The 15,462-nt window shown below is 42.6% G+C and overlaps 1 protein-coding gene across 2 annotated transcripts in view; it reads right to left on the reverse strand.

Annotated features, from left to right (window-relative positions):
• Window positions 1–15,462, reverse strand: part of rtca (RNA 3'-terminal phosphate cyclase) — a 53,166-nt gene that overhangs the window by 13,842 nt on the left and 23,862 nt on the right. For both annotated transcript variants that reach the window (XM_061887908.1, XM_061887907.1), the window contains 5 exons: window positions 12,855–12,998; window positions 12,658–12,781; window positions 12,536–12,594; window positions 5,357–5,498; window positions 5,176–5,297 (listed from right to left, as the gene is read on the reverse strand). In XM_061887908.1, coding sequence (XP_061743892.1) covers window positions 5,176–5,297; window positions 5,357–5,498; window positions 12,536–12,594; window positions 12,658–12,781; window positions 12,855–12,998 — 591 coding nt within the window. The remainder of the gene's footprint in view (window positions 1–5,175; window positions 5,298–5,356; window positions 5,499–12,535; window positions 12,595–12,657; window positions 12,782–12,854; window positions 12,999–15,462) is intronic.

Below are 15,462 nucleotides of genomic sequence, written 5' to 3' on the forward strand. Positions count from 1 at the left end.
ACTATGGATTGAACTTTCACAGTATCATGTTAGACCCGCTCGACATCCATTGCTTTCGGTCCCCTAGAGGGGGCGGTTGGTTGCCCACATCTGAGGTCCTCTCCAAGGTTTCTCATAGTTAGCATTGTCATTGGCGTCCCACTGGATGTGAATTCTCCCTGCCCACCGGGTGTGAGTTTTCCTTGCCCTTTTGTGGGTTTTTCCGAGGATGTCGTAGTCGTAATGATTTGTGCAGTCCTTTGAGACATTTGTGATTTGGGGCTATATAAATAAACATTGATTGATTGATTGAATTTGATCTCCCACCTCTTTAAGAATCATAAAGAGATACACGACGAATACAAGCGGAAGATGGATGAAAAGCAAACACCGAAAAAAAGTAGCACCACACAGTTGTCGCTTAAAGCAGTGGTCCCCAACCACCGATTGGTACCGGGCCGCAGAAGAATTAAAAAAAATAATAATAATAATAATTTTTTATTAAATCAACATAAAAAACACAATATACACTTACAATTAGTGCACCAACCACAAAAACCTCCCTTTTTCATGACAAAAAACGTCCCTTTTTAATGACAAAGAAGAAAAAGAAAAAAAAAAGGACCCCATCCCCCCGCCCCCCCCCCTGGCCGCGGGACAAATTATTAAGCGTTGACCGGTCCGCGGATACAAAAAGGTTGGGGACCCCTGGCTTAAAGACTGCGTAAAGAAAAAACAAAAACACAACAAAAACCACCCCAGGGCGAAAGCCCACGTTGTGGTCAGGGACAACGCACGCAGTATGGCAAAAGCTACGGTGGAGTTTGGTGTGGCTTGTCTGCCCTGCATGGCGCACACTTTGCAGCTTGCAGTGAACGGAGCTGCCTTGTCTCAACGCAGCATTTCAGAAGCTCTGACTGACTGCTAGGCCACTTCAAGCACTCACCACTAGCTTGCAGAACATTTGTGTTACTCACACAAATACGTTAGAGCAGGGCAGATTGAGCCCAGTTCATAATTTCCTGTTATACAGCATGCCAGGCAGTCTTGCACTAAAGGAGGACTATGTTTTTGTTTACATTATTACTCTGGTATACTCTGGACTGAAGCAGTGTGCCTTCATTATTTTTGTAGCTGTTTTGAGGCATGTTTAAAAATAATAATAATAATGTACTTTGTGAAAGTCAAAGTATAGAATTTCCCATAGTTGTAGTGGGTATCAGTATTATCTCAGGGAGTGCATGTCCCAAATTCCAAGCTGCTGTTTTGAGGCATGTTGAAAAAAAAAAAAAATGCACTTTGTGAATTCAATAATAAATATGGCAGTGCCATGTTAGCATTTTTTTCCGTAACTTGAGTTGATTTATTTTGGAAATCATTTTTACATTTTTTAATGCATCCAGCGAGGCATCACAACACAATTAGGGCATAATAATGTGTTAATTCCACGACTGTATATATCGATATCGGTAATTAATAGTTGGACAATATCGGCATATCGGATATAGTCAAAAAAGCCATTATCGGACACTTCTATAATAACCACATACTTATCTGTGCGTTAAGGCCTTTTGTCCACACACAATCACATACTTTTGTTGTCGTTACCGTATTTAACAGACCATAGGGCGCTCCAGATTATAAGGCGCACTGTCGACGAGCGGGTCTATTCAGTTTTTTCATACAAAAGGCGCATTAAAGGCCTACTCAAAAGAGATTTTTTTATTTAAACAGGAATAGTAGGTCCATTTTATGTGTCATACTTGATCATTTCGCGATATTACCATATTTTTGCTGAAAGGATTTAGAAAGGGAACATCGACGATAAAGTTCGCAACTTTTGGACTAGGAAAAAAAAAAAAAAAAAAAAAAAGACGAGGACAGATTCAGATGTTATTAGACACATTTACTAGGATAATTCTGTAAAATACCTTTTCTGCTTATTGTGTTACTAGTGTTTTAGTGAGATTATATGGTCGTACTTGAAAGTCGGAGGGGTGTGGCGACCGCCAGTGTCTCTGAGGGAAGCCACGTTTCTCGACGAGGCGAAGCGAAGGCAGCCGTTGGAGCCGGGCTGAGATTTTTTTTTTCCCCCCTTCTCCACGGTGGAAGCATCCCACGTTCGGGGTCGGCCGGTCGGAGGAGGCAAGAGAGTCCGCAGCTGCCTCTTTGACAGGTGCACGAGGAACGACGCAAGCTCTCCGCACATGTCTACGGTAAGAGGCGACTTATTACCACAATTTTCTCACCTAAACCTGTCGGTTGACATGTGGTCAGTGTTTCCCACAGGTCGGGCATCTATTTGTGGTGGTGTGGTCAGGCGGCAGGGTGGGGGGGTGGGGGTGAAGCGGCGGTGGCGGCAATGACCAAGAACGCGGAGTTGGAATATAATTACAACACTTTAGGTACATATTTATATAATATTTACATATTTATATAATATGTAACTACAAGCTCCATTCACAGACAGAGTCCCACTGCTTATATGAGTGGTCAAGCGAGTCAAAAGCCAAATTTTTTGTTTTTTATTTTATTTTATTTGTGGTGGCCGTAATTCTTTCGTGGCGGGCCGCCACAAATAAATGAATGTGTGGGAAACCCTGGGTAGAGAACCATGTTCGCTTGACCGCTCTGTTCCATAGTAAAGCGTCACATCATCTTTCGGGAATGTAAACAAGGAAACACCAACTGTGTTTGTGTTGCTAAAGGCAGCCGCATTACACCGCTTCCCACCTACATCTTTCTTCTTTGACGTCTCCATTATTAATTGAACAAATTGCAAGAGATTCAGCAACACAGATGTCCAGAATACTGTGTGATTATGCGATTAAAGCAGACGACATAGCTGGGATCGGGGCTGGAACAAAATGTACGCTACAATCCGTGATGTCACGTGCACGCGTCATCATACCGCGAGGTTTTCAACAGGATACTTTGCGCGAAATTTAAAATTGCAATTTAGTAAACTAAAAAGGCCGTATTGGCATGTGTTGCAATGTTAAAACTTCATCATTGATATATAAACTATCAGACTGCGTAGTCTGTAGTAGTGGGTCTCAGTAGGCCTTTAAAGGGGTCATATTATGATTTTTTTTCTAAATTAAAAACACTTCTTTGTGGTCTACATAACATGTACTGATGGTTCTTTGGTCAAATTATGTTTTACAGATCATTTTCAAGTCGCTTTCTAATAGTCGCTTCAGGATGCGCCGTTTTTTTGGGTGGTCTTATTTACGTGGCTCACCTTCGACAGCGTCTTCTCCCCGTCATTTTGTTGTAGTGGTGTAGCGTGCAAGGACGGGAGTGGAAGAAGTGTCAAAAGCAGCATCTTTTCATCCATGGCTCACTAGTGCAACACCAACGCCGGAAACGTGTCCCATGAAAAAACGTGCGACCACAACTCTCTAATAACTATAGTTCCGAGGACGAATTATGTAATCCCACTACACCGGTAGTTTTTAGTGCTTCCATAGCAAGATATAAGTAAGAACTTTACACTACTTTATACTAAAAATGACAACAGTGGAGGTTGAATCTCCCATAAGAAGAAGATAGAGAAAAATAAGACTTTAAGGTTTTACTACTTACGTATAAAATACTACACGGTCTAGCTCCAATCCAACTTGCTGATTGTATTGTACCATAAGTCCCAGCAAGAAATCTGCGTTCAAAGAACTACGGCTTATTAGTGATTCCCAGAGCCCAAAAACAGTCTGTGGGCTATAGAGCGTTTTCTATTGGGGCTCCAGTACTCTGGAATGCCCTCCCGGTACAGGTTCGAGATGCTACCTCAGTCGAAGCATTTAAGTCCCATCTTAAAACTCACGTCTATACTCCAGTCTTTAAATAGACGCCCATCTTAGACCAGTTGATCTGCAGTTTATTTTCTTTTATGCTCTTCCCCCCAATCCCTTGTGGAGGGAGAGCACATGTCTGGTGGCCATGGATAAAGTGCTGGCTGTCCAGAGTCGGGACCCGGGGTGGACCTCAGCCCTGTGCATCGGCTGGGGACATCTCTGCGCTACTGACCTGTCTCCGCTCCGGACGGTCCACCGCTGGCCCCACTATGGACTGGACTCTCACTATTATGTTAGATTAACTATGGACTGGACTTTCACAATATTATGCTAGACCCACTCAATGTTAAGAGGAGAGGAGTATATTTACAGCTAGAATTCACTGAAAGTCAAGTATTTCATATATATATATATATAAGAAATATTTGACTTTCAATGAATTCTAGCTATATATATATATATATATATATATAGATAAATAAAATAAATACTTGAACTTCAGTGTTCATTTATTTACACATATACACACACATAACACTCATCTACTCATTGTTGAGTTAAGGGTTGAATTGTCCATCCTTGTTCTATTCTCTGTCACTATTTTTCTAACCATATGCATGTACAGTAGATGGCAGTAGTTTCCTGTTTAAGAGTGTCACAACATTGCTGTTTACGGCAGACGAAAATGTGACTGCTGTTGTTGTGTGTTGTTACCGCACTGGGAGGACAATAATGAAACTGCCTAACAATAAACCCACATAAGGAACCAAGAACTCGCCCTCGATCATTCTACAGTTATAACGTCATTGGGCAGGCACGCTGTTTATATTGTGGGAAAGCGGACTTGAAAACAGGCTGTCCTCACTCAGGTCCGCATGGAGCTGGAGGGGGCGTGGCCTCCAGCTCCGCCTGATTTTCGTGAGAAAACTTGTCTCAAGAGGTTTTCAGGAGAGGCGCTGAATTTCGGGAGTCTCCCGGAAAATCCGGGAGGGTTGGCAAGTATGCACTAACATTAAACTTTCATATTAAGGTGGGGGGCGCAAAATAACGTCTCTTGGGCCGCAATTGGCCTCCGGGCCGCGTGTCCGAAACCCCTGCAATAGAATATTGCTTCTAAATCGTATCGGATCTGAGGCCATAAAGAAATCAGATCGGGATCTGAGACAAAAAATGTTAACTTGGATTTCCCAACAAATACCCCTTCATTAACTTTTGTTTTGGTTATTAGCATCTAATTAGCTAATGCTAAAACGTGGAACCTAAGTCATTGGTGTCAAGTGAAGCCTGCAGGTTCATTTTTTTCATTGCCCCATGGAAAATTCCAACAATAACATGATTTCATTATTAATGAGGTGTATTATTAGCTGTGTCATGTTTTGTTCGGGGAGGCGGGGCTTACATGATGCCGTTGCCGTTGCCGAAGGCCTTCTCTTTCTCCTGCAGTGCTTGAATGTTGACGTAGAGATCTTTGATTTCTCTCCTGATTGTACGAACTGCGGCGGTCGACATGTCCTTGGCCAGCTGGAGACAGACACGCGGCAGTCACACGACCGCTCGGAGAGCCGCGTCAGCATTCGTACCTTGAAAGGCAGCACGCCGGCGACATACGCTCTGCCGTGAATCTTGGTGATGGTTCCTCTGTCCAACATGGTGACGGCCTGCAACTCTTTGACGGGACTCACAGAGACGGCCACCTCTCCCCCGCCTTTTGGGTAGAAGCCTCTGAAACACACACACACGAGGTAAGAAATAATCATTCACACACACAGTGTTGGCGCTAGGAAGTTTCAAAACGGGGTCCCGACCACCCCATGAAGTCATAAAAATGGGGTCCCACAGTAAATTTTGGGGTTCCCACTTTTTTGTAACTGTTTTGAAACCCAATGATAAATGTATTCATTATCCTGTTATCTCACATTCTATATACCGTACTTCCTTGAATTGCCGCCAGGGCGCTAATTAATTTAAAACCTCTTCTCACTCCGGCGTTTACCAAAGGCATGCGGTAAAGGCAAGCATGCGCTAATTATTTTAAAACCTCTTCCCACTCTGGCGCTTACCAAAGGCATGCAGTAAATTTAGGCCTGCGCTTATAAATTTGAGTGTAAGGATACCATCGTGAAAAGCACATTTAATAAAAAAAAACGTTATTATGGTCTTACCTTTACTTTTAAATGAAGTCCATGCGCAGCTCCTTCTGATCAAAAGCATCGATAACTTGTTTATAGAAGTCTTCCTTATCTTTCTTCGGTTTTAAAAGTCTCTCTGTCTTCTGCTTCGTTTAAAAGTCCAGTTTAGAAAACTGTTTTATTTTAGATATGTAATCCTCCATGTTAAAAGTGCAAGTGAGAGGAAAAAATAAACGATCGCCGCTCACTCTTGCTGCCTGTTGTCACTTCTTCTGCAGCCGAGTAGTCGCAAGAAAGATCACTAGCGCCCTCTACCACCAGGAGGCGGGAGTCTTTACATGACTCATATTTGACACACGCAGCTACGGTATATTAATAAAACATAGCTGCTTACTGTTCTTTTTAACATATTCAATAGCTTGGACCTTAAATCCTACTGAAAAGCTCTTAATCTTCTTCCCTTTATGCGATTTCAAATTATTGAAATCAGCCTCCTCCATTTTGAAAATGATGACAGGTGAAGTGTCACTTGTGACGTGACGAGTTTGCCCCGGCGGAAATTCTAGGCATATGCTAATTATTTTGCTAAACGAGTTTGACCCGGCGGAAATTCTAGACATGCGCTAATAAAAATAATATTTTGCGAAACGAGTTTGACCCGGCGTTAATCCTGAGCCGGCAGTAATGCTAAGCATGCACTAATTATTTTGCGAAACGAGTTTGACCCGGCATTAATTCTAGGCAGGCGCATACTATACACCCGGCGGCAATTCAAGGTAATACGGTAGTCTTGGAAAAAGGATGTCATAAACGTTACTTAATTCATTGAAAAAATAATACAAAAGAAAACAAATTTCTATGCATATTGTCAGAATGTTTGTATCCAAGTTATCACAAAACTTTGTGTTGCCACACGTTCCCGGTGAGAGTCACCAAAGCTGTCTTTGATCCTACTAAGCAAAAGGCTTGTAAATCTCCACTGTGTAGGATGGGAAGCGACATGAAGGGGTGGGTTTCTTTGATGTATTGCAATCCACAGGTAGATTTTGTCTTGACCAGAAAACTACAAAGCGGAGAGGAAGAAGGACCTCACCACCCTCCAGGCACCTTTTCTTTGAACTGTTTTGTGACCAAAGGCAGCAGCTGTTTATGACCAGGGAAAGTCCAATAAAAAAAGAGGAGGCGTACAAGAGTACAGCACAGACCTTTCTCCTCAATTGAGCCAGATTTAATTCTGTCTCTGTTTGATTCCTTGCTTCTTTGTCTGTTTAATAGATGTCATCAGTGTTTGAACCTGACACATATGTAAATGTGTTCAGTTATAAACATTCATTCACTTTCTTATTTCCTTCATGGATCTAAACTTTACCGCTGCCGCCCCAAAATCAAAGTTCTCTGGCTGACGAGGACAATTGACACATCTCATCTCTGCATATTTTACTAAAATACTGTTATGGGCATTACATATATCATAATCAAGTACCTACTGTACTGTTTACTTGTTGAAATACCCCTTTTAGAGCAAATATCTACCCAAACGACCACTTTACTGCTGCCAATTGATTTAAAGGGTATTTCAACAAGCAAACAGTACGGTATTGATTTTAATGTATGTAATGACCATGAGGGTATTCTAGTAAAATATGCGTGTGTAAATAATAAATATTATGTTGAATCAATTTTTGTCAGAGAATAATACATTTAATGAAAATTTTACATGAATTAATACATCCAACCACTTTATAAAAATTGATTATGTGCAGGAAGAAATAAGCGTTACAATTGTATGTATATCTACAAAGAAGAAAAAGGTTTTATCACGTCAACATGGGACCAACAACAGTCCTTTAACTCTAAAGGCTTAGTGGCCACATGCGTGGACAGCACCTTTTAGCTCTTATTTCCAAAATGGTGCACACTACTGAATTGGGGTCTTATGGCCACTTATGTGGACACTTATACTGCCATCTGGTGGTGTCGGAAGAGTATAACATACAATGGAATTTTTTTTTTTTTTTAAAGTGTAAAAATAACAATTACCATGTCACTAAACATGAAGTACACATTTGTGTACTTATGGACTAAGTACATTACATCAAAAGATGATTCTTAGTTTTTATTCTAATTAGGGTCCAATTAGCCAAAATAGCAAAGAGAAATTAAAAAAAAAAATCATGTAAACACACAGCTTGGGCCTTGAGAGATTAAATCTCATTAATACCACAGACAAGACAAACTGTCATTTTCAGGACACGATAAAGTTTTAAAGGGGAACATTATCACCAAACCTACGCAAGCGTCAATATATACCTTGGTGTTGCAGAAAAAAGACCATGTATTTTTTTAACCGTTTTCCGAACTCTAAATGGGTGAATTTTGGCAAATTAAACGCCTTTCTGTTTATCGGTCTTTTAGCGATGACGTCAGAACGTGACGTCACCGAGGTAACACACCCGCCATATTCATTTTCACATTACAAACACCGGGTCTCAGCTATGTTATTTTCCGTTTTTTCGACTATTTTTTGGAACCTTGGAGACATCATGCCTTGTCGGTGTGTAGTCGGAGAGTGTAACAACACTAACAGGGAGGGATTCAAGTTGCAACACTGGCAAGAAATCCTGCCGCTAGACCCCCATTCAATGTACCAGTGTCTTCACATTTGACCGGCGATGCTAAGACAGACATGGCACAGAGATGTATGGATAACCTGCAGATGCATTTACAACAATTAAGTCAACAAAATCACAAAGGTGAGTTTTGTTGATGTTGTTGACTTATGTGCTAATCAGACATATTTGGTCACGGCATGACTGCCAGCTAATCGATGCTAACATGCTATTTACGCTAGCTGCATGTACATTTGAAACTAGATACCCACATATAATGTGAAACAAACACTCACCAATCGACGGATTTAAGTTGCTCCATTGTCACAAGATGCGAAAGTCCTGATCGTTTGGTCCGCACATTTTACTGGCGATGCTAATAAGGCAGCAAAGCTATGGGCCACTTCATTAGGTACACCCATGCTATGGCCGAATAGCGTCAATAGCTATTCGCTCAATAGCTTCAATTTCTTCTTCAATTTCGTTTTCGCTATCTGCCTCCATACTCCGACCATCTGTTTCAATACATGCGTAATCTGTTGAATCGCTTAAACCGCTGAAATCAGAGTCTGAATCCGAGCTAATGTCGCTATATCTTGCTGTGGTAACCGCCATGTTGTTTGTATTGGCAGCCCTGTATGACGTCACAGGGAAATGGATAGTGGTTTCGAAGATAGCGAAAATAAGGCACTTTAAAGCTTTATTTAGGGATATTCCAGGACCGGTAAAATTTTGAAAAAAAACAACAAGCCACTGGGAACTGATTTTTATTGTTTTTAACCCTTTTGAAATTATGATAATGTTCCCCTTTAAATAATGTCAAACATATAGCGTTACAATAACCGTGAAGATACCGTATTTTCCGGAGTATAAGTCGCACCTGCCGAAAATGCGCAATAAAGAAGGAAAAAAACATATAAGTCGCACTGGAGTATAAGTCGCATTTTTGGGGGAAATTTATTTGATAAAACCCAACACCGAGAATAGACATTTGAAAGGCAATTTAAAAAAAATAAAGAATAGTGAACAACAGGCTGAATAAGTGTACGTTATATGAGGCATAAATAACCAACTGAGAAGGTGCCTGGTATGTTAACGTAACATATTATGGTAAGAGTCATTCAAATAACTATAACATATAGAACATGCTATACCTTTACCAAACAATTTGTCACTCCTAACCCATAAATGCCATGAAATATTATATGTCTAGTCTCTTACGTGAATGAGCTAAATAATATTATTTGATATTTTACGGTAACATGTGAATAACTTCACACATAAGTCGGCCCCGGCCAAACTATGAAAAAAACTGCGACTTATATTTCCAAAAATACGGTATACTACTACACCAATAGCGGTATAACATACGACCCTAGTAACTGGGGGACGGCGTGTCGTGGTTGGAAGAGTAGCCGTGCCAGCAAACTGAGGGTTCCTGGTTCAATCCCCACCTTCTACCAACTTTGTTGTGTCCTTGAGCAAGACACGTCACCCTTGCTCCTGATGGATCGCAGTTAGAGCCTTGCATGGCAGCTCCCGCCATCAGTGTGTGAATGTGTGTGTGAATGTGGAAATGGTGTCAAAACGCTTTGAGTACCGAGAAGGTAGAAAAGCGCTATACAGGTATAACACATTTACCGTAGTAACTAGTATATCATGCAAAAGCGCAGATTCCAACCATTGAAATACTCTGTATAGTTCAAGATTTACGGTCAATTTAAAACATCACTGCACATCATAAAGGCAGTGACACTTTCCATCTTAAAGATCTAAACAATATTATGGGGAATGTCCGGCAGGACAGATTGAAACGCCCCCGGGGCCTTAATTTGCCCAGGTGTGGAGTAGAGGAAGCTCTAAATCAGGGGTAGGGAACCTATGGCTCGGGAGCCAGATGCGGCTCTTTTGATGACTGCTTCTGGCTCTCGGATAAATCTGAGCTGGCATTGCTTAACACGATAACTAATGAATAATTCCACTTGTAATCACACTGTTAAAAATAATGTTCAAAATATAAAACATTCTCATGCATTTTTAATCCATCCATCCGTTTCTACCACACCTGTTCAAGAAGTTGCGTTAATGGTAAGAAGTTATTTATTTAGTATCGGTTAGTGTGGGGCTTGCCCTCCTGGGGATTCTTCAGACCACCAAGCAGCCACATGAGAGCCTGTTTCAGGGTTACAATATTGTTTTATTTTTCAGTAAGTCTCTCAGTTGCTTTCCAGCAATTGTATTTTTCTCTTTCGTTTTCGCTCGCGCTCTGGCTCCAGTCCCAACCCCGTCTCTCCTCCTGACTGCTGCTTATAACAGAGTGACAGGTTATTAGATAACATTTACGCACCTGTCGCTGATTTAGAGGCCGGTCGTGGCACACCCCAGTTCACTGCAGGCTCACAGGCCACGCCCCCTCCACAGTTAGCTTCAGAATAACAATGTTATTACAAAGAATAAGAGACTTATTATACTCTAGAAATGTTGTCTTACTTAAAAATGCACGCGTTTATTTGTGTTCAGTGTTAAAAAAAATATTATATGGCTCTTACGTCAATACATTTTAAAATATTTGGCTTTTTGGCTCTCTCAGACAAAAAGATTCCCGACCCCTGCTCTAAATGAATGATGTCCTCCTCGGAAGGAAGGAAATTTGGGGTAAAAAACTAAAATCTTAACGTGTGGATTGTTCAGAACAGGTGGGCCATCAAGCTCCTAAAATAATTATTCCGCAACCTCCCTGTGCTCCAAATTTCCCACAACACCCAAGAAGTGGAAGACAGTAGAACTCCCAACGGGTGTCATGCTATACGTTTACCAAACAATCTGTCACTCCTAATCGCTAAATCCCATGAAATCTTATTCGTCTAGTCCAGGGGTCGGGAACCTTTTTGGCTGAGCCAAGAATCCAAATATATTAAAATGTATTTCCGTGAGAGCCGTATAATATTTTTTTCAACACTGAACACAACTGAACGCGTGGATTTTTAAGTAAGACCAACATTCCTAGATTATAATATGTCTCTTATTCTTTGTAATAACATTGTTATTCTGAAGCTAACTGTGGAGGGGGTGTGGCCTGCGGGACTGCAGCAAAGCGGGTTGTTGCCAGGACCGGCCTCGAAATCAGCAACAGGTGCATAGAAGGCCCACCTGGTCCTTTTTATCTAATTTATAAGCAGCAGCCAGGAAGAGAGACAGAATTGGGGCTGGAGCCAGAGTGCGAGCGAAAACGAAAGAGGAAAAAGACAATTGCTGGAAAGCAACAGAGAGACTTATTGAAAAATAAAAAAATATTGTAGCACTGAAACAGGCTCTCATGTCGGTGCTTGGTGGTCTGAAGAACCCCCAGGAGGGCAAACCCTAAACTAACCGATAATAAATAAATCACTTCTTACCATTATTGCAACTTCTTGAACAAGTGCGGTAGAAAAAAGGATGGAAGGATTCAAATGCATGAGCATGTTTTATATTTTCAACATTATTTTTAACAGTCTCAGCTCAGATTTATCCGAGAGCCAGATGCAGTCATCAAAAGAGCCACATCTGGCTCGCGAGCCATAAGTTCCCTACCCCTGGTCTAGTCTCTTACGTGAATGAGCTAAATAATATTATTTGATATTTGATGGTAATATGTTAATAATTTTACACATAAGTCGCTCCTGAGTATAAGTCGCACCCACGGCCAAACTATGAAAAAAACTGTGACTTATAGTCCGAAAAATACGGTAAAGTGTTACACCTGGTAATCCGCTGTGGACAGACCAAGCCAAGCAATGCAGGTTTAGCGAGCGGTGCGAGTTCCCGTGAAGGAAATCAATTTTAAGCAGGCAAAATTTTGGCAACACATCAGCTAATATAAAAAATAAAATAACACAGGCGGAAAGCGATATTCAATAAAAAAAAATGGTTGGTAAAAAATAAAATAAAACTGTGTCCCAGTGCCGGAATTGCGCGTACTTTGTGACTTCAGTGCGTAAAAACATACAACAAGTGCATTAACGCCAACATTGCACACACGTACCTCATTCTGATGTCGCAGTCAAAATGAGCACCAAACTTTTCCACGATGGGTTTGAAGACCTGAAGAGAAAAATGGTCACCATTAAATCGCGAGTGTATTTGACTCGAAATGACAACGAGTACCTTGACAGTGTAGTCTATCTGTGGGGCCATCTCGGCATTGGTTCCTCCTCTGAGGCAAAAGTGTGACGCGGCGTCAGTGTAGAGAGCGCACGGCAGGCCGACCTGCAACAACAGACACACACTCCTGCCACACACACACACACGAATGAGTACACAACACTTTCTAGTACATTGGCGGCCATGATGGCGAGAGTCACCCTGCTGTGTGCGGGTCTGCCGTGTAGCTCCCGGAAAGAATCTTTCCCGGTGTCAGACTGATGTCCGTGGAGCCGATAGTGCCGCCCTGCAGGACGCCAGAACACATGTCTGAGACAAGCTGCAGTCCACTCAGATGCTGAGGCCTGAACGCAAACACACACACACGCGCTCGTCAGTGACGTCGTCTTCATTTTTGATGGGGGCAGTCTGAATAGGTGAAAATGTGAAGACACCATAGTAAAAATTGCTACAACATATTGAGTGGTGACAGTGTTTTTAAAACAAATAATGAGTTAGCCGAGCTTCACGGTGGCAGAGGGGTTAGTGCGTCTGCCTCACAATACAAAGGTCCTGCAGTCTTGGGTTCAATCCCAGGCTCGGGATCTTTCTGTGTACAGTTTGCATGTTCTCCCCGTGAATGCGTGGGTTCCCTCCGGGTACTCCGGCTTCCTCCCACTTCCAAAGACATGCACCTGGGGATAGGTTGATTGGCAACACTAAATTGGCCCTAATGTTTGAATGTGAGTGTGAATGTTGTCTGTCTATCTGTGTTGGCTCTGTGATGAGGTGGCGACTTGTCCAGGGTGTACACCGCCTTCCGCCCGATTGTAGCTGAGATAGGCGCCAGCGCCCCCCGCGACCCCAAAAGAGAATAAGCGGTAGAAAATGGATAAATAAATAAATGGGCTGTACTTGTATAGCGCTTTTCTACCTTCAAGGTACTCAAAGCGCTTTGACACTACTTCCACATTTACCAATTCACACACACATTCACACACTGACGGAGGGAGCTGCCATGCAAGGCGCCAACCAGCACCCATCAGGAGCAAGGGTGAAGTGTCTTGCTCAGGACACAACGGACGTGACCAAGTTGGTACTAGGTGGGATTTGAACCAGGGACCCTCGGGTTGCGCACGGCCACTCTCCCATTGCGCCACGCCGTCGATGGATGGATGAGTTAGCCTGTGGGTAACAACTTCGATTAATTTCAACTAGAGAAGTCCGATAATGGCTTTTTTGCCGATAGCCGAAATTGTCCAACTCTTAAATATCGATACCGATATATACAGTCGTGGAATTAACACATTATTATGCCTAATTTAGTTTTGATGCCCCGCTGGATGCATTAAACCAGGGGTGTCAAACTCAAATACAGAGTGGGCCAAAATTTAAAATGGAACAAATGAACCTTTTAATAGGGACCCCAAAAAGTTTTGCATTGAATATTGAACAAGCAAGGCTTCCATCCATCCATCCATTTTCTACCGCTTATTCCCTTTCGGGGTCGCGGGGGGCGCTGGCGCCTATCTCAGCTACAATCGGGCGGAAGGCAGGGTACACCCTGGACAAGTCGCCACCTCATCGCAGGGCCAACACAGATAGACAGACAACATTCACACTCACATTCACACACTAGGGCCAATTTAGTGTTGCCAATCAACCTATCCCCAGGTGCATGTCTTTGGAAGTGGGAGGAAGCCGGAGTACCCGGAGGGAATCCACGCATTCACGGGGAGAACATGCAAACTCCACACAGAAAGATCCTGAGCCTGGATTTGAACCCAGGACTGCAGGAACTTCGTATTGTGAGGCAGACGCACTAACCCCTCTGCCACCGTGAAGCCCCAAGCAAGGCTTATATAACTTTATAGTGACATGCAAAGTCGAGTTTCAAATGATCCATCCAGACCATCCATTTTCTACCGCTTGTCCCTTCTGGGGTCGAAGCAGCCTATTTCAGCTGCATTCGGGCGGAAGGCAGCGTACACCCTGGACAAGTCGCCACTTCATCACGGGGCCAACACAGATAGAGAGACAACATGCGCACTAGGGCCAATTTAGTGTTTCCAATCAACCTATCAATAATGATTTGAAAATATCAATGGCATAGCAAATAAAATGTAAATAAAAATTGGAGGGGGGGGGGGGCAGGTTTGGTGGTAGCGGGGGTGTATATTATAGCAGTGGTCCCGATTGGTACCGGGCCGCAGAAGAATTTTTTATAAATGTTTATTTTTATTTGTTTTATTAAATCAACATAAAAAACACAATACACATTTACAATTAGTGCACCAACCACAAAAACCTCCCTTTTTCATGACAAAAACGTCCCTTTTTCATGACAAAAAAAAAAAAAAAAAAGGACACCGGGCCGCGGGACAAATTATTAAGCGTTGGCCGGTCCGCGGATACAAAAAGGTTGGGGACCACTGTATTATAGCATCCCGGAAGAGTTAGTGCTGCAAGGGGTTCTGGGTATTACGTGTGTTACGGTGCAGATGTTCTCCGGAAATGTGTTTGTCATTCTTGTTTGGTGTGGCTTCACAGTGTGGCGCATATTTGTAACAGTGTTAAAGTTGTTTATACAGCCACCCCCAATGTGACCTGTATGGCTGTTGACCAAGTATGCCTTGCATTCATTCGTGTGTGTTAAAGCCGCAGAGATTATGTGACTGGGCCGGCGCATTGTTTCTATGGCGGAAAAAGCGGACGTGACAACAGGTTGTAGAGGACGCTAAAGGCAGGGAGGGGCAGTGAAATTTGGGAGGGTTGGCAAATGCGTTGTTACAGCTGCACCGCCCCTGTATAATACCGGCGGGCCAGCTC

This window comes from Nerophis ophidion, linkage group LG26 (assembly GCF_033978795.1).
Source record: "Nerophis ophidion isolate RoL-2023_Sa linkage group LG26, RoL_Noph_v1.0, whole genome shotgun sequence".
NCBI lineage: Eukaryota > Metazoa > Chordata > Actinopteri > Syngnathiformes > Syngnathidae > Nerophis > Nerophis ophidion.